The sequence below is a fragment of the Gobio gobio genome (assembly GCF_949357685.1).
Source record: "Gobio gobio genome assembly, chromosome: 8".
NCBI lineage: Eukaryota > Metazoa > Chordata > Actinopteri > Cypriniformes > Gobionidae > Gobio > Gobio gobio.
In genome coordinates this window covers 19347566-19368060 of record NC_137114.1, presented here as the reverse complement: position 1 = coordinate 19368060, position 20495 = coordinate 19347566, and the positions used below count along the sequence as shown (strand labels likewise).

Here is a 20495-nt window from a genome sequence, read left to right as displayed (position 1 = left end):
TGAGTCTTTTGATGACCTTTCATATACATAGCTGAGGTGAATTTGATAAGGGAGCGCATCCGTCATGAATCCAGCCTGGCTGACAACACTTTGAGTCATCAGTCAAATCTACATGGAAACATGAGAATGACCTAAATGCTTCTATATATACACAATATTTACATTTCTAGCATGCAAATCCCTTTTTAAACTGTAGAATAATTGCACACTTGTTTACTCATGGTTTCAGTCTAAAACGTATTGTCTTTATCATACATATGCAGTTCTTATATTGACCAGACCCCTACAGACCTTTATCTAATTTAAATTTAAAAGCTCATCGCTGTACTCTCTGCAGAAATGTTCAGATTAAGCCTTCTATGAAATGAGACTTATAAATCTCACCGGACCTGCTTTGGCTTACTAAAACAGCTGGTTCCAGGGCTCAAGCTTTTCATTAACTTGCATTCCAGGCACACTGTATCTTTCACTATACCTGCAGTCTATACCTCAGTTCAGCTGGGGACCTGCGGGCACTCACTCGGGCAAAGACTGCAGCCAAGTCAGCGACATGCCCATGTGTTTAGCAGCGGCCGCCCACATCTTCTGCAATAAAACTGCCTTCTCTCAGCTCTAGTGACTGATGTGACCACTTAAAGGAGTTTCTTTCTTTTTCTTTCTTCCTTCCTTCCTTTCTTTCGTTCTTTCTTTCTTTCTCTCTCTTCAAAGGCATATAGGGTTTATTTATTTTTCACTCTGTTGACTTTGGTCCATAAACTGTGAGGTTGGAAGGTAAAGACATTACTGTAGGAGACAATCGTCCCGCTTTTTATTTCACTCCACAAAGCCCTTGCTGCTTTTCAGAGCCGTTCAAAGATCAGCCGTCACCGGGACGCAGAGAATGAGCGAGGCAAGCCGCAGAACACCTGTGTGTGTGCGCGTTCATTAGGGTGTGGGTGCATATGCACGTACACAAAGCCCTACATAGCTCTGATGTTAGCACACACATGAGGTTATAAAAGACCCGGCACCACAATATTTTCACAAAGTCAAACAAACTCACACCTGCGGGAGCCGATTTCAAAGTGTCCACGCTGACCTGACCCACATTATTTTACAAGACAACCCTAGCATGTTAAATAGATGTTGAATAAATATGTGCAAAAGGTGCATGCTAACAAGGGCTTTCAAGCAATGCAGAAAGCAAAGAGAAAAAAAACTTGTTTGGCTATTAGTAGAGAATCATCTGCACACATATCATTTCTCAAGCAAGTATTAGCGGTGTTTGCTAAGGCTAGTTGGCAAGCTGTGGCTTTGTTCACATCTCTAAACCTAAGCATTAAACTACAGCTCTTTGTGGACATTTTTGTGCAGTTCATTTTTCAGAACACATTAGCAACAGCATAGCAACATGTTGAAGTTGCCCAGAAGATCTTCGAAGCCTCTTTGCAATGAGACAAAACCAAAAGTCTTATCAACCCTATAGCTATGTGTGGAAACTACAGAGAATACAATAGACACTGCAAATTTTGCAAAGGCACATAACATTGAAAAACTACTTCAGCTCACACTGCAAAAAAATGTAATAAATACAAATACACACTTGCTTTCCAGCAGAACAATACATAAATAAAAATCCTTTACTTGAGAAGCAATACCACATCAGTCATATTGTCAGTAACTTTTGCAGAGCTGTGTGTGTGTGTGTGTGTGTGTGTGCGTGTGCGTGCTCCACAAAGATGGCAATATCCAAAATCCTTGACCTTGTGACAACATTTTTTGGTTCTCATGAGGAAAACAGCTTATAAATCATACAGAATGATGTTTGTTTGGGGGAAGAATCTTCCTAGGTTTAGGGGTAGGGGTAGAGAATAAAATATGCAGTTCCCTTTCGTTCAGTCACTACGACGTAACGTTAGTGACTAACGAATGGGGGTTTCGCTTAGAAGCCTATCAACTTCGAGTTTTGAGAAAACGCCCAATGGCGTGCCAATGCCATGGGGCATGCGGAATTTGCATACGTAGCTCCGCCTCACTGCGTGAGTATATAAGGAAGTACGAGGCAATATCGCATTATGTTTCTGCTTTCGGAGCCAAGAGTACCTACCTCTTCACTCCTACAGCCTTCTGAGACTCTGTCAGCTTCTTCGAGACGAGCAGCTTTCCAGTCGGTGTTGGTGTGACGGCGCGTTCCAGTGATCGCATACTTCCTGCCTGCTGATCTGTGCAGTGGTCCGCCTGACAGCTGGTGTGTGTTTCCCTGGGCGCTTCGGCATCGACTGCAAGGTTTTCCTCTCACAAAAAGAGCTTGCGCGTGGCACGTCTTTTTCAAGACGGCTCGCCCGTGCACTTCCGGGTGCGATCGATTTTCCGCTGCTGTCTGAGGACGCATTCACTGCTCGAGCGTGTTTGGGCTTCAGCGCGCACGGACAGTGTTTGCGGATGTGTCACGTTTCCATTACGGGGGCGTGACCATCGCGATGTCACGGTCGAGACTCAATGATCTCCGTGAGGAGAGAGAGTCCCCTCTGCCACACCCCAATCTACCGTCCCCGAGTGAGATGGTACTTTGGCTGGTGGCCAGGGTGACCTGAGGGCGGTGCTGTGGTATTAAGAACCCCGACGTTCATTCCTCGGGCCACACCCCCCTCTTATACATCGCTTCCGCGAGTGTTGGATTGAATCTACGGCCCGTCTCTGACGCCCCGTTCGTTCAGTTCACGCTCCGGATAGCAGTGAGATGTCGATCGCCGCATCCCAAGGTGGGCTGGAGTCCTTTGGGGATGACGATTAGGTTGTGCTCCGCCTCCGGGTGTGTCAGCACTGCCTGATCTGACCTAAAGTTGACAGCCATGTTATCTCGGGCAGCCGCGAGTCTCGCGCTGGTGTGGAACTCCGCCCAGTCGTGGGTGCTCGTGGTTGCGCGATTGGTTTTTGGGGACGGCACCCAACAGCTGTTGGGCCCCGCCCCCAATGCCTTTCGCTCCCGGGGTGCATGAGGAGATCACGCGGTCCCGGAAGTCCCCGTGCTTCTCGCGACCGTTTGGTGGCCTCCTCCGCCTTCTCTGCCCTTGATGGGGCCGCGGCCTAGGGTACACTGGGGCCCCCTCCCCCCCCACTGTTGAACTCTCTGTTGCTCTGTTGCGCACTACGGTGTCCACAGAGGGCTTTGACGTGGCGTGGTGTGGCTGTCCTAAGCACCCCCCCCAAAGCCTGTGGGCTCGTCTACTTCGGTGGCGTGGTCCCGCAGTGCTACGGGCAGGCCGCCGCCCCTTTGCACATGCACAAGGGTGGAGCCGACCCAGGGCTCTTCATTGAGCTGCGTGCCGCAACTGACCCCGCCCCCGGGCGGTGAAGGTGGCCACACGCTCCCTGGGTCGGGCGATGTCCACAGCTGTGGTCCGGGAGAACACCAGGCCTTACCTGGTGATGTGGAGGACGTTGAGCGGGCCCGCCTCCTCAACTCACCCATATCCCAGGCTGGCCTCTTCGGCGGCGCGGCTGAGAACTGCGCCCAACAGTTCTCGGCCGCCCCAGAGCAGACTGAGGCTGCAACACGTACTGCCCCGGCGGCCAGCTGCTGCACCAGCCGCCGGCCCAGTCGCCTCAGTCCGTTCGCCGCCGAGGGCGCCCTCCCTCTTCCCGCCCGGCCCCAGCAGCAGCCTTCACCTGGGCCGCGCCGTGGAGGTGGTTGAGGATGTCGCCCAGTCCGCTCCCCAGACTGGTTAAACGCCAGGATGGAGGTGGACAACTCAGAGATGGGTTCCAGTTCTTCCCAGGGGATGGTAGCAGGGCCTCTCCTTCCCCCGGTGGAGGGCCGGGGGAAAATCCTTCCGCTGCTGGCCCCCGGGCTAGCAGCGCTTGGGAAGAACTCATGTTCCTGTCTCTGAGCACCCAGAGACCGGTGATGACAGTGCGCGCCACCCTCGGGTCTCGCCACTCGCATCCCTCTCTGTCGCCAGCCCCCTGGCAGAGCAGACCCCAGTGGAACGCGAGTCCTTCCCTGGTCTCCTCTGTCAGGGCGCAGCCGTTAACCGTGCTCCGACCCGGGGACGCCCAACAGCCTCCCCTGTCCGCGCCGGTAACGCTGCCTCGCTGCCCCACCCAGGGTACGTCTGTCGTCCGGATGACCCCGTTGGTGCAGTCTCTGGAAGCCTGGCTTCAGCTTCCGGGGCTGTCCCGCTGGGCTGCCCGGACCATCAGGCTCGGCTACGCGATTCAGTTCGCGCAGGCTCCTCCCCGTTACAGGGGAGTCCGCTATACCATGACCGGGGCCCATGCCCCCGTCATGCGTGCGGAGATTGCCACTCTACTGGCGAAGGGTGCGATCGAGCCTGTCCCTCCAGCCGAAATGAGGTCGGGGTTCTACAGCCCCTACTTCATTGTACCCAAGAAAACCGGTGGGTTACGGCCAATCCTGGACCTTCGCATCTTGAACCGATCCCTTCACCGGCTTCCGTTCGAGATGTTGACTGCGAAACGCCTTTTCGAATGCGTTCGTCCGTACGATTGGTTTGCAGCGATTGACCTGAAGGACGCCTACTTCCATGTCTCCATCCTTCCTCGACACAGACCGTTCCTACGGTTTGCTTTCGAGGGGCGGGCATACCAGTACGCAGTTCTCCCATTCGGGTTATCTCTGTCCCCTCGCGTCTTCACGAAGATCGCCGAGGCAGCCCTTGCGCCCCTTTGGCAGCACGGGGTCCGCATCCTGAACTACCTCGACGACTGGCTCATACTAGGCCACTCTCGAGAGCAGGTTTGCGGACACAGAGATCTGGTTCTCCACCACTTAACCCGTCTGGGCCTTCGGGTCAACTGGGAGAAGAGCAAACTTTGCCCCGTGCAGAGGATCTCTTTTCTCGGTATGGAGATCGACTCGGTTGCCATGTACGCGCAGCTTTCGAGCGCGCGCGCGCAGTCTCTGCTGACTTGCCTCCGACAAATCGAGAGCAAGAATGCGGTTCCACTGAAACTTTTTCAGAGGCTCCTGGGGCATATGGCATCTGCAGCCGCGGTAACGCCGCTCGGATTGCTTCATATGAGACCGCTTCAGCACTGGCTTCGCGATCGAGTCCCGAGATGGGCATGGCAGTCTGGCACGCTCCGGGTCCAAGTGACTCGGGCCTGCTTACAGACACTCACCCCGTGGTCGAACCTCAGCTTTCTACGGGCCGGTGTGCCCTTAGAACGAGTTTTCCAGGCATGTTGTCGTATCGACGGATGCCTCTGCCACGGGCTGGGGTGCCATGTGCAATGGACAAGCAGCCGCGGGCTCCTGGACAGGACCCCAGCGTCTCCTGCATGTCAATTGCCTCGAGTTGCTGGCAGTACGGTTCGCCCTGCACCGCTTCCGAGCGTTGCTGAAGGGTCAACATGTGCTTGTCCGGACAGACAACACGGCCGTAGTAGCGTACATCAACCACCAGGGCGGTCTACGCTCCCGCCGCATGTCTCAACTCGCCCGCCATCTCGTCTTATGGAGTCAGAAGCGCCTGAGGTCCCTTCGTGCTGTCCATATTCCGGGAGTCCTGAACCACGCAGCCGACGAGCTCTCGCGGTTTCAGCCTCTCCCGGGAGAATGGAGACTCCATCCCCGGACGGTTCAGCTGATTTGGGAACAGTTCGGCGACGCACAGGTAGACCTGTTTGCCTCCCACGACTCTTCCCACTGCAGCCTGTATTATTCCCTGACCGAGGGCACGCTCGGCACGGATGCACTGGCGCACAGCTGGCCGCGGGGCCTACGCAAATATGCGTTTCCCCCAGTGAGCCTACTCGCACAGCTTCTGTGCAAAATCAGGGAGGACAAGGAGCAGGTCCTTTTGGTCGCCCCGTACTGGCACGGCCGGACCTGGTTCCCCGAACTCATTCTCCTTGCGACAGCCCCTCCCTGGCCTATTCCTCTGAGACCGGACCTCCTTACTCAGAGACGGGGCACCCATTGGCACCCGCGTCCCGACCTTTGGAACCTCCACGTGTGGCTCCTAGACGGGACCCGGCAGGTTTGAGTGGCCTACCACCTACGGTGGTCGCCACCATCACTTCCGCTAGGGCAGAGTCCACTCGGCATGCCTATGCGTTGAAGTGGAACCTCTTCGTCACCTGGTGCTCTTCCCGCCAAGAAGACCCCTGGAAATGTCCGATCGGGTCCGTGCTTGAGTTTCTCCAAGAGGGGCTGGAGCGAAGGCTGTCTCCCTCCACCCTCAAGGTATATGTGGCCGCAATATCTGCCCACCACGATCTCTTGGAGAACAAAAAGGTAAGTCAGCACGACCTGGTCATCAGGTTCCTGAGGGGAGCTAGGAGACTGAATCCTCCTCGCTCTCCTCTCGTACCCTCTTGGGACCTCGCAGTAGTGTTAACTGCTCTGCAGAGACCTCCCTTTGAGCCTTTGCGGTCGGTCGATATTAAGTTTCTGTCTATGAAGACGGCTCTGCTGACCGCATTGGCCTCAGTCAAGAGGGTCGGGGACCTGCAGGCATTTTCGGTTGACGAAGCGTGCCTGGAGTTCGGGCCGGCTAACTCTCACGTGATCCTGAGACCCCGGCCTGGATATGTGCCCAAGGTTCCCACCACTCCGTTCAAGGACCAGGTGGTGAACCTGCAAGCGCTGCCTTTGGAGGAGGCAGACCCAGCCTTGGCATTGCTCTGTCCAGTACGCGCTCTCCGCGCCTACGTAGACATGACGCAGTGTTTCAGGACCTCAGACCAGCTCTTTGTCTGTTATGGTGGAGAGCGGAAGGGAAGTGCTCTCTCAAAGCAAAGGCTGTCTCACTGGATAGTGGACACCATTGCTTTGGCTTACCAGCAGCAAGGCCGACCATGTCCCCTTGGTGTGAGGGCACACTCCACCCGGAGTGTGGCTTCCTCTTGGGCTCTAGCGCATGGCGCCTCGCTAGCAGACATCTGCAGAGCTGCAGGCTGGGCGACACCCAACACATTCGCCAGATTCTATAATCTCCGAGTGGAGCCAGTGTCCGACTATGTACTCGCTCCCCCGAGGGGCCGGTAAGGACCAGGTTCAGGTGTCTTCGCTTGCTCGCCACTCCACTCCACGGACTGGATACGTGCGATATTTCCTCAGGTGAGTTCCCCGAGAGCCCTGAGCTCCTCCAGCACTGTCGACGCCGACATCAGTTCAGTCTGCCCTCTCGAGCCAGACCCTCATGTCCGGCCAGGTGCCCCATGTGCATGGTTCCCTCTGGCGACCCCCACATGTGTATTTCACCGTAAGTCTCCGCAGTGAGCGGGTTTCTTCCCTTGGCGTGTCCCCGCCACCCCTAGGGTTAAAAATCCACCTTCGGCTGGTACCCTAGAGATCTCCCATATGCAACCCTCTCCGGGTCATATGTGTCTCTTAAGTCCTCCCCACGGGTAGGCATCTTGGCATTCCCTCACTGGGATATGCTTCCCAGTGTACCTTGGTAATCCTGTGTTAAGTGGGAGTCCTTCGTCCGTACTAGTCTTACGACAGGGTACTCACACTTACGCAGGGCGCTGGAAGACAGCTGAGTGGCGGGATTATATTGGGACCCCCATTCGTTAGTCACTAACGTTACGTCGTAGTGACTGAACGAAAGGGAACGTCTCGGTTACGGATGTAACCCTCGTTCCCTGAGGAGGGAACGGAGACGTAACGTCCCCTTGCCACATCAGCTGTGTTGCCTGGAACGCAGGAGTTCAGTCTTGGCTCCTCAAGCAGGTAACATAATGCGATATTGCCTCGTACTTCCTTATATACTCACGCAGTGAGGCGGAGCTACGTATGCAAATTCCGCATGCCCCATGGCATTGGCACGCCATTGGGCGTTTTCTCAAAACTCGAAGTTGATAGGCTTCTAAGCGAAACCCCCATTCGTTAGTCACTAACGTTACGTCTCCGTTCCCTCCTCAGGGAACGAGGGTTACATCCGTAACCGAGACGTTTTCAATGCGAAGTCTCCCCAAAACATGAAAACCTAGTGTGTGTGTGTGTGTGTGTGATGGGTTGGTTTAGGGGTCAGGTTAGTGTAGCGGGATAGAATATACAGTTTGTACAGTATAAAACCATGTCAATGGAGAGTCCCCACAAAGATGAACCATACGTGTGTGTACGTGTATGTGTGTGTGAGAAACTTGATATGTAAATGTTCAATCAGTAGGCCTAATGCCTTGAAAACATCACTATCAGGCTTCCAGAAGGGCCAGACCTTAGATTCCTTTCATCCATTCATCAGCGTGAGAGAAAACGAGAGACTTGATGTGAATGCAGAAGAAAGGAGGGAGTGAAAGGATGAAAAGGACGGGTCGAGGTGCTGGCGAACGTGTTGATGAGGGTTGCTGCCCTCCTCTGAACGTGGAATTCTGCCTTCCACGCCTTCCCTTTTTTCTCTCAAGGCCCTGACAGGTCATTTCCTGATGGGAGAGAGCGATAGAGGGACGAGTGCTGATAGAAAGCGACAGACGGAGATGGAGGGAAAGAGAACTTATATCCTGTGAGGAGAACATAGAAGTGTGGGGAAATATTTGAGAATGAAGGAGACAACTTGACAGGGAGTAGAAGCCACTGAAGTATAAATATGTACAAAGCTATTATCTTTGATTATTAAGTTCTCATTCCTCCAGTTGTGTCTATTTATACCTCACTGCAGGAGCGGACTCGGGAAGCGTACACTGATACAAAGTCAATAACTCACTGCAGGGGAAGAGTGTGTAAAAGAGAGTGAGATGCAGAGGAAGGCAATATCTGGAAACGTTTTAAAGAGGAATTTCGACTTCCTGGAATTATCGTGTTGGTTTTCCACGTGTACATATGTCAGTGCAGACCGTCAGATACCGCACTGCTCAGGTTTACAGGGGTTTGTTTGTTTTATCTGAGATAAGTTTTCAGTCAAAGTTATTGTGCATCCAGACCTCTGTGGGACGCCGGAGGGCAGGCGTTATGTGTGTGTAGGGTGACATGGTGGCGACGTGATGAATCTTCAAGGGCGTGCCTGTCCGTGCGAGGTTGTGCGGTGTGTATTCGGAGCTATGCGTGTCTGTCTGAAAGCATTCGGTAACATCATCCCTGTTTCCCCACAGACATTTTTATATTTTCCACTGATGACATGACGAATGAGTCGCTGTCAGACTAGCCTGAGTGAAGATGTTCATCTCCAAGAGAGAGAGAGAGAGAGAACATCCAGTGCCTGGAATTGAAATATAGCCTGTTTCTGGGTTAAAGGGACTCCATAAAACTCAAACCGTCAACTTTTCACGGGGGGTTTTCTTTACATTTGTGTATTTTCTAAGTTTTCTGAACAACAAATGTGATTTTGTTTCCACTTATGACAAAATCATGTTTTGTCAGAAGATTTGGCACGATCGAGAATAGGGTTGTCTTTTTTTTAGGGTTGTGTTGAGGTCGCAAACAGAAACATTTTGTACATGCATTTTTGGGATTTAAATGTAAAGAACTGGAATTAAATAAAGTTAATGTAACTGTAATTTCTAACTAGAAAAGCAAAGTTTAAGACAAGCCTTATTTCAAAGATTGAAGGCCTTGGTGCCTTTCTAGATAGATAGATAGATAGATAGATAGATAGATAGATAGATAGATAGATAGATAGATAGATAGATAGATAGATAGATAGATAGATAGATAGATAGATAGATAGATAGATAGATAGATAGATAGATAGATAGATAGATAGATAGATAGATAGATAGATAGATAGAAGATGGATGGATGGATGGATGGATGGATGGATGGATGGATGGATGGATAGAGTAATATATGATGGATGGATGGATGGACAATAGATAGAGTAATATACGATGGATGGACAGATGATAGATGGATGGATGGATGGATGTATAATAGATAGAGTAATATATGATGGACGGACGGATGGACAGACAGATGATGGATGGATGGATGGATGGATGGATGGATGGATGGATGGATGGATGGATGGATGATGGATGGATGGATGGATGGATGGATGGATGGATGGATGGATGGATGGATGGATGGATGGATGGATGGATGGATAAATAATAGATAGAGTAATATATGATGGATGGATGGATTATAGATAGAGTAACATATGATGGGCGGACAGATGATAGATAGATAGATAGATAGATAGATAGATAGATAGATAGATAGATAGATAGATAGATAGATAGATAGATAGATAGATAGATAGATAGATAGATAGATAGATAGATGGATGGATGGATGGATGGATGGATGGATGGATGGATGGATGGATGGATGGATGGATGGATGGAGTAATATATGATGGATGGATGGATGGATGGACAATAGATAGAGTAATATACGATGGATGGACAGATGATAGATGGATGGATGGATGGATGGATGTATAATAGATAGAGTAATATATGATGGACGGACGGATGGACAGACAGATGATGGATGGATGGATGGATAATATATAGAGTAATATACGATGGATGGTTAATAATAACCCAAGTTGGGTTGAAAATGGACTAACCCAGCAATTGGGTTGTTTTAACCCAGCGGTTGGGTTAAATGTTTGCTTAAAACAACCCAATTGCTGGGTTAAAACAACACAATCGCTTGGTTAGTCCATTTTCAACCCAACTTGGGTTATTCTTAACCCAGCATTTTTAGAGTGTAGGGTCGCTAATGACCAGAGGAGTATGGCAGGCAGAAAACCAATAGATCCATCCGTGTTAGATATAGATCTGGGTTGCTGAAGACCCGAATATGTAATAATGATTGGCGAAACATTTGTGCATTTAGGGGATAATACATGTCAGTTAATGTTAAGAAATGTAACCTTATTGTAAAGAGTTCATAAACCCAGTCTTTCAAAGACTATAAAATCCTCATCTCACCTCCAACTCATCTAAGTTACCTGAAGCCTGTCTTCCTCTCCATATGCAGCCTACAGAATCATTCGAGGAGGAGGACATGATTTCTATAGATGAGAGAGCCTAGAGGGGGTGAACTGTCATGTTAGTCATTGTTTACAGGCTGGTTAAGAACAATAGCTCTCTTGCAGAACCTCCCTCTGGTCTCCTGTGTGGGGAGAGGACTAATTTCATCCTTGAACATATTGTGCCACCACTTAACGGATGTTAGAGGACACAAATAAGTGTTATTTTTCACTGCAAGCCTGCTGCTGAACCAGCTACATCTCCATAAAGAACATCATCTCTATTCTCCTTGCTGACAGGAGTCTTGGTATCACCTCCCCCACAAACAGGGTCTTTTTAATCTTAAAAGGTTTCACCAATGAGAACAAATGGAGACTATCACTACTCTCTTGAGATTCAGAAAACATCTCAAACTTTGCTCAGATTTGCCCAACATCTGTAATGTATAGGTTTTAGGAGAAACGTCTGAGTCAATGTTAATTCTTCAAAGAAACAACTGAGAAACATGAAAGAACAACCTCTGAGCAATAATATTTTCGTCTGGGCACAGATGACTGCGTATGCCACCTCTGCCGCTCTTCTATTAGCTTTACCACGCATTTATTCATGAGCAAAGCAGAAGGCTGGGGAGCTTTTGGTGATTGTCTTCGTAATTATTTTTATTAGTTCCCCAGAGATTCATCAGCCCACCGTCCAAATCAATAGCCAGAGCTGGTACCCACCCACTGCAGCAAGGCCAGAAAGCCCCCAGAGGACGCATCACTTATTGTGTGTGTGTGTGTGTGTGTGTGTGTGTGGAGCTGTGATCAGAGGTTACCACGGGCAACCTCCCAAAGGTCTTCTAATTACACCGTTCCAGTGGCGAGGAAAGAGGTCACTGTTTGACGAATGGATATCTCAGGATTTTGATGCAGATTAACATTAATTGAATTAGTACGCGCCTGAAGGAACGTCAGCGTAGATAATCATGTACGGCTCACTGAGCATACATACATGAGAAAACACTTTTCTTGTTTTTTGTATTTATATTTTAAGTAGGAGAACAAAGTTGAGATTGAAAGAATGGGGTCAGAACAAAATGGCGGCAACTGGATTGAAATCTGTGTCCACAACAGTAAAATTGCTGATCAATCTATCTATATATCCATCCATCCATCCATCCATCCATCCATCCATCCATCCATCATCTATCATCTATCATCTATCATCTATCATCTATCATCTATCATCTATCTATCTATCTATCTATCTATCTATCTATCTATCTATCTATCTATCTATCTATCTATCTATCTATCTATCTATCTATCTATCTATCTATCCATCTGTCTATCTATCTATCTATCTATCTACACTCTAAAAAATGCTGGGTTAAAAACAACCCAAGTTGAAAAATCCTTTGAAAATGGACAAACCCAGCGATTGGGTTGTTTTAAGCAAACATTTAACCCAACCGCTGGGTTAAAACAACCCATTCACTGGGTTAAAACAATCCATTTTCAACCCAACCTGGGTTATTTTTAAACCAGCATTTTTTAGAGTGTATACAATTTGTAAAAAAAACGAATGGGAAAACAGGCATTTTTTATATATATGTTTTCCTAGTTATATTCAAATGAATTGATTTAGGAATACTAGGTTGATGCACTCTAAAAAATGCTGGGTTAAAAATGACCCAAGTTGGGTTGAAAATTGACTAACCTAGCAATTGGGTTGTTTTAAGCAGACATTTAACCCAACCGCTTGGTTTAACCAAAACTGTCGCTGGGTTAAAACAACCCATTCACTGGGTTAAACCAATCCATTTTCAACCCAACTTGCGTTATTTTTAACCCAGCATTTTTTAGAGTGTATCAAAACGTTATTGGAATTAAACATAAAACATAAACTCTGGTCACCTGTAGACTAATATTACTGCATCTTATCTGTACTTTAAAACAATTATGGTTAACACTTTAGAGTAATGGTCCGTCATTAATAAGTACACTCTAAAAAATGCTGAGTTAAAAACAACCCAAGTTGGGTTGAAAATGGACTAACCCAGCAATTGGGTTGTTTTAACCCAGCGATTGTTTTTTTTAAGCAAATATTTAACCCAACCGCTGGGTTAAAACAACCCAACTGCTGGGTTAGTCCATTTTCAACCCAACTTGGGTTATTATTAACCCAGCCTTTTTTAGAGTGTATGGGTTTCTCTCTCTCACCATTTCCTTTCTGTATTTTTACATTTGTGCCACTAAATTATACCTTCTGGAAAGTGTATACATTTCCCCAGTGCGCTGCATGTCATATCATGAATGATTATGAATGCATGAATCAAACTCTCTTGAAATGCCCCACAATTGGCCACAGTTTTCCATGCATTCATGTATGTGTTCCCCAGTACAAATGTGCGTGCATATGCATATATGCCCATGTGTGTGTGTGTGTGTGGGCTGGCTGGGGGGTCCGATGGAAGGGGAAATGGCTATTTGAATGGTGTGCGCTCAGAGACATAGTAAAGAGCACTCTCCCAGGCGGCCAAGAGCACTTGATTGTACAACAAGCAATGATCGCATTAAGAGAGGGCAGCAGGAAGAGAGAGAGAGAGGGAAACAAAGAGACAGAGAGTGGGAAGGAAATAAATTGACTTTGCCAGTGGCTTAGTCTGCTGATGGGAGAAAATATAGAAAAATTACTTTTTCATTTTCATGTGCTACATCCACAAGTGTGGTGTGGGTAATGGAGTGTGTGCGTGTGTGTGTGTGTGGGGAGGGTTGTCAGCCTGTATGACTGACCCTGTTATTGCGGTCACTGTAAAAACAGCTTTTACAATTTTAAGAGTGGAAAGCAGAAAGGTTTACCTGTTGTATATCTATAGAGGTCAAAAAACAGTGTTGGGCTACTTAAAACTGTAACGTAATAATAGTTAAACGCAATATTTCTCCGGCTCAGTACTGAAAAATTGTTACTTTTAATAAATTACTGCCCATCGCCGGTTCTATTTACTGTATGCTGTGAAGAGAATAATATTCCCTTTTATCGCTTTATCCTTTATCTGTTTTCATATTTCCTTCTGTTCCTCTCTTAACAGGGAAAATCACAATTTTAGAAGCATCTGCTGAGCAAAATTTCTCCCTGGATAAAAAGACGAAAGAAAAAAAAAATACAGCAAGCAGATGGTGCCTCAAGGTTCAGACGATTAGAGGTTGCAGATTGGAATACAAATTGGATTAAAAGAAATTAGACTAATAAAAATCGAATCGCATGGCAAGTGCAAGCATATTCACCTCCGTCATGTAAAAGTCTCTGCCAGTGGCTTTCGATTAGAAGCTAAACAGATGCTCCATTGAGATAACAGTTAATACGCGGATGCGTGTGTTCTTGGCGGACATGGTCCTCCCATCATCCCCTTATCGCGACCCACCCCATTTATAAATGTCATAATGTTAATCACTGGTTCATTCATTTAGTCACTTGCGACATCAAAAACGAACTTGTTTCTGATTGCCGAAAGCAGGATATAAACATTGGTGTTCATTTAATTAAAACTGGTATGTGTATAAATTGATTCTGGACTTTATTACATCCAGAAGAGAATGTTCTCTGCATGGGTACACCAAGGGTGTGTAGGTGCCCTCGACCTTAAATGAGTTTGACACCCCTGGTTTTGAGGGATGCAGACTGCCAAGGGGGAGGGAGAAGGAGAAATGCGAGAGCAAAATCAGTGTATCTGCAAACTTCAGCAGAGCTCAGTTTCATAGTATGCAGCACAGCGTAAACACGAAACCTGGAGGGTACAGGATAAGATCTTGCCCTGTCAGTAGCTAGACCCTTGTCTGACCCCCCAGTCTGCTCTGGGTCTTGTGCGTGGCCCCATTTAGACAGCAGACAGCGGAATGATCACTAATCAATGAGAGGGAAATGGCAGGAATTAGCACAAATTAGGTGAAGTGGGAGACATCTCTCCCTTTAATAGTGTCCGTCCTGCGGGAGAGAACCGACCTTTACAGCACACTAACACATGCCAAACATATTTGCGCACTAACAAACAAACTTGCTTCTTTGATATGCTCTGTCTTGGTCCCACTGTCAAGAACAAGCAGCGCTCATCGCAGTGATCCTAAACACCCTATGCAAATGCTCTGTTTTACTGCAGTTCCATACATCAGCAACCGAAAGAGTTTAGCACAGCAATGAACTCTTGTACATCAGCACTGCACACCTGCCTTCCCAGGAGAGGACACGGCCACCTTCAGCTCAAGCTAGCTGCTGCCGCTGGGTCTCTTATAGTGTAGGAGGTCCGTCCTGCGCTCTGCAGTGGTTTATGTTGAACAAACGGCTAGCGAACAGCTGTTTTAGCAGAGCTAAACAAACAAAGCTGCACAGTGCTGTGTGCTGTTTATGCTAGCACGCTACTCTCTCGGGAAGTTTAGCCACTAGCAGTATCTAGAAAAGGCTAATAAACAAGCACTCCTTTTAAAATGTATTCATTTGTGGATGTAACTAGCTTGACTCTCTTACATATGTTCCAGTAGTATTTGACAAAACCAGATGTCATGCTAGTTTATTAGTATATGGTATTTTATTTTAATTGCAACAAATGCACATTTGTTTTTATACCATGGTGGTGGCCTCTATATAAATTAAGCTAATTATAGTTTCTAGACGTTAACTGTACCATTAACTCTGATCTTAATCTAATCTTATGTTCCTTTTAAGATGTGAAAAGCGACTTTTAGTCATATTTCTTCTCCTTATGTAGGTCACCCAGGATGTAGTCTCCACAAAGATAGCAAAACCTGACACAGATATATGTATTCTTACCCTTTCATATTCAACAACCACATGCTAAAATCATACCCCCTTCCCCCTTTTGGAGGTTTGGAAAGTCACTCCTAGTGTTAAGCGATTCAAATCCCTGAAAAGAAGTAGAAAATCTGCATTTACAATCTCAAGGGTGTTTCCACGCTAGCCATGCGCTATTGAAGCGTGTAAAGCTTACAGCATTCATCTGATGGCAGCGCTAGCGGCTCTAGCTTAGCTTCTCTTTTTTGGCCGGGTTTTGGGTGGATCAGGGGCTGCTTTTGTCCCTCTTTGGCCCGTGCCTTAGTGATGTAAATTCAGGGTGGCCTCTGGCTCCTTATCTCTAGGGTTAAGGCTCACACTGCTCTTTCCGCAATCTATTATCATAAGGGCCAGACTCCTTGCGTGGGCTGCTAGCATTATCCATACCAAATGCAGGGCCATGCAGGGGAACGTTCAGGGGATTAGCATTTTAACACAGTGTGAGGCTAAACCCCTGAACCTCTCTGTCACAGAGGGCAAGTCCCCAATGGCTTGCCAGCTCACTATGTGGCACCCTAAATTAGTGTGCTGGATCAGAGAGCTGTGTTGTGTTTTTGACATGGCTTTTCTCGGTTCGAAAATATTGCTTTTATATGCTCAGTGAACAAATGGCAGTAGAAATAATACATTTAAATGGAGTAGCATTGTTTTAAGGGAGCCTTTATTTAGATTTGCCCAACTCAAACCTTACTTTTTCTGGCTTAAATTTACTTTAGAAATTCATATGGCTAGACAGCATATGCCAAGACCAGGTGTGAATAATTCTGCTCTTGGTGGGCCACTGTCCTGCAGAGTTCAGCTCCAGCCCCAAAACACACTTGAACCAGCTAATCAAGGTCTTCAGAATGACTAGAAACTTCCAGACAGGTCTATTGGGGTCATGTGGAGCTAGACTCTGTAGGATATTGACTCTCCAATAGCATGATTGGACACCCCTGGCAAAAATGATTGCTGATTGGTTTGTTCCATGATTGAGATCAAATGTTTGCTCTCTGTGAAAAGCTCTTTCTTGTAGAAGCTCTTTCGTCTTGAACATAAATGTGAAGTTGGTTTTGACAAGTCTTCCGCTTTCTCCATTTTTCCAGGATCCCGTCTGCGGCAGGAAGATTCTCCACCTCGGATCGTAGAACACCCCTCCGATCTGATCGTATCCAAGGGCGAGCCAGCCACCCTAAACTGCAAGGCGGAGGGGCGGCCCACCCCCACCGTGGAGTGGTACAAGGATGGAGAACGAGTTGAAACTGACAAAGATGACTCTCGATCTCACCGCATGCTCCTGCCCAGCGGCTCGCTCTTCTTCCTGCGTATCGTACACGGCCGTCGAAGCAAACCTGACGAGGGGGCATACGTTTGTGTGGCACGTAACTACTTGGGGGAAGCAGTCAGTCGAAATGCTTCACTGGAAGTAGCATGTAAGTCTGGCATTTCTTCATTTATTGATTAACAGTAACAAGCAGTGTTGGGGGAACTATGTTTATGTACCCTGTGGATCAGACTACACCTACACCTACTACCAGACTAGCAGAATTTACATTATAGAGCTTGATATTGGTGGAGTTGGTATTGCCTCTGAAGGATTTTGGAAAGAGCCTGGTTACCCTAGTTCCAAAAAAGTATTTTACAGTTGGCTCTTTAGTTTAGCTCTCCATATGTTTAGAACATCTTAGATTTGTCAGTCTGTTTTGGCACAACCTACCAGGCTTGCAGTTTTTCCTTCTGACTGAAAAATGGAAATGACAAGGAAAGACAGAGCCATAGACTCAGATTAAAGAGCATGCTAGGTGCAGAACGGAGGGTGTAGACACTCTACACAGGAAGGCAGAATCTGGAAGGGGGGTTTATTGACAACCTGTAGATGGGCTCGGCTTTGAAGATGGGTCTCTGTTGGGTTGACTTGCATTTTCAGAGAGAGCACATTCCCTGGGGTCAAATCCCCAAGCTAACCAGAGACCATTATGAGTGACAGCTAAGCTGTCCTCCTTTGCTTTTCTATTAGACATTGAGTTAGCTTTTTTAATGCCAATTGCTAAATGACTCTTATGCTAAGGCTGATCCTTTGCTTTACATCTATTGTCCTGGGAGCTTGTGATCTTTGTGATTTAGTGAATACATTGGAGCAACTAAAGTTGCTTTCAGGCCCTCATTATCTTTAGTGTTACATAAAAGCAAACTAGACAATATGCCAAGGCAAAAGTCATTAGAGATTAAGGAGTATTGGTTTTGCTCTTCTGGGTATGTAGTCTAGACCTGGAGTCTAAGTGAGCTGCTATCTTAAAGTCTGTTTCAACCCTGAGCTGATCAATACCACAGCCTCTCTTATGCATTGTTATGAAAATAGGAGCGATCCATCATGAAATAAGGATATGATGATAAATATTGAATGAATGGATAGCTAAATTGGCTCTGTGCGCTGCCGCCAAGACCCCATGCCGTAATGAGAGGGTATGTGTGTGTGTTGAGCTGTAGGAAAGGGTAACTCTAGATGAAGGGATTGTGGGAAGGTTTTGAGTCAGTAAATCTTGAATGCTGCTGCATTTTCTATTTTTAGCCTGTAATTGATGATACAGGATGGTGATTTGGGTTAAAGGGTAGAAATGCAGAGATGATGTTTCGTTTAGTTTTTTGCAAAGGGTAACTTTGGAGCTAGCAATTGCGGGAAGCTTTTCAGTGACGTTTTTGAATAAATTGTCTATTTTTAACCTGTAATTTATGATACACAACTGCGTTGTGGGTTATAGGGTGTATATATAGGAGGGCATAAAGGCAGTTTGTGTGTGTGTTGCGTGTGTTTTCACTTGTGTAGCTGGCAGGGGGTGTGTGTTTTCTCTGATCCTCTCAGCTCTTCCGAGGCCGTGGTGGCGGCCCCCAGGTGCTAACTGTGTGACAGCAGCTTGAGCTTGATCTATCGATTGCACTAAGAGGGGTCTCCTCGCCTAAATGAAAATTCATGAAAAATTGATGAAGTCCCCGATTATTCCTTTTTGTTCCCCTCCGCTTGCTCTTGTATCTCTCACTTCCTCCTCTCTGTTCTCACTAGCTCTCTACATTTCCAGCATGGCGTTATGTCAGAGGTTGTCTGAAACCTAATCTAAAAGGGCACTATTTTGTGAATGAAGGTACCTTGTAAGAAACCAAGCAAATATTTGGTCACAACAGTGCTTATATCTTGGTAGAAATGTAGTCTAGTATTGAGTCAAGTTATAACAATTGGCTTTTATAATTAAATTTACACATCAGACTCTATTTTTGTTCTTTTAACCACATTTTCAAATGCGTCCTACCTCTATATACATCCTGCCAAGGCAGCATTTTTCAGGTTTCAGACACAGCCATAATTGACTGAACGGGTTTAAATAAGCTGTAGGATGTTTTACGACTTTCAGGTGAGAGGTGAAGGGTCGTAAGGTTAGCGGGACAGCGGATACTAACCCTCCAGCAGGGAAGACCAGGAACTGTACTTTAACGAAACCCCTCAGCTGTGTTACGTTACACAATTTCCACTAATAAAACTTCTCTTTACTGGTGAGTGATCACAGAAGTGAAGCCAATCTAAACCGATACAGCTCATGTATCGTTCCAAGCAAAATATGTTTCATCTGTCACATCGTAGAAATATTCTGAAGCGGCGCTGTTTTCTCAAGAAGTAAATGTTGATTTTATAGCCAGCTGTGTATATCTGATCTATATGAAATACTCCCAGACCCACATACGTATAAAACCTTCACCTCCAAAACAAACAGCTGGCCTTCAGTGACAAACTGAAAAATGTGGCGAAGGTTCCAGACTGTTTTGCGACGTTCGTTTTAGGGGTTCCGACCCTGGTTACAAGCCCAGTGCTTCTTCATCTTCGCGTCACAAGTCGTCTCCTGTTGCGATATATGGTTCTGTCTCTCTCTTCTTCTCATATGGGGTCAGTCTGCACCCCCGCGGGCAGAGTGAATGGCTCTGTTGAAACAGATTGCAGGCAGGCGTTCGCCGTGGACCACTGGAGCCGCCCGATCAGAGAGACCCCAAGCTGGGTTGCAGGAAGCAGAGAGAGGCCTGTGAAAGGAGCTCACTGCATTATTAATAATGAGACAGATTGCAAGGAGGTGTCCGCTAAAGCAGGATTATCTCAAACGCTAGTCTTTAACAATTGAACATTAGTAATGCAACAAAGAAGATACACAGATCTTGTTACGGATGTTTGTGTCCTAGAGAGTTTAAAGCGAAGGTGCAAAGGGGTTCATTTTGACGCTATTTGATTTATGGCGTATCCGTTTCAACACAATTCTTTGTTTATTGTGAACTTATCTCTGTGGGGTTTAGTGCTTCCGCCTCTTCTAAAGGTCAATTTCTCGATTTAAAAGTACCGAACACGTCTTTCTGCTTACCTCAACATAAATTAATCCCTTTTCTGTCATTTATAAGGTCTTAATTAGAGCAGAAGAAGAAGAGAGTGGAAAAGGTGCTGACAGGCCACAGGGAGCGATTGGCTGAATCCCAATGCGCATACATCTACTGTAACCTAAAGGCACATACTTTACTTGAAGTATGTACAGTACATAAACAGCATTTTTTTAGAGAAATAAACATAGTGTATGAATGGCTTACTTTTTAATTGTCTCTGTTAAGCTTTTTACCATAAAAGTACACAAATTTTTTTAGCATTTAGAGGCCAACAAAGATATATTTAAGGACTGCTATCACAAAATCGACATCAAACTATTATTTTTGTCGAATAAGAGCACAAGGGTTTGTATTAAATATGGGAAATATTAGCCTGCTTAGCATCCATTGACACACTTTGCTCAACT

The 20495-nt window shown here is 46.7% G+C and overlaps 1 protein-coding gene across 3 annotated transcripts in view; it reads left to right on the top strand.

Annotated features, from left to right (window-relative positions):
• Positions 1-20495, top strand: part of robo2 (roundabout, axon guidance receptor, homolog 2) — a 236605-nt gene that overhangs the window by 7759 nt on the left and 208351 nt on the right. For all 3 annotated transcript variants that reach the window (XM_079823626.1, XM_079823625.1, XM_079823624.1), the window contains exon 2: positions 16785-17111. In XM_079823626.1, the coding sequence (XP_079679752.1) occupies positions 16785-17111 (327 nt within the window). The remainder of the gene's footprint in view (positions 1-16784; positions 17112-20495) is intronic.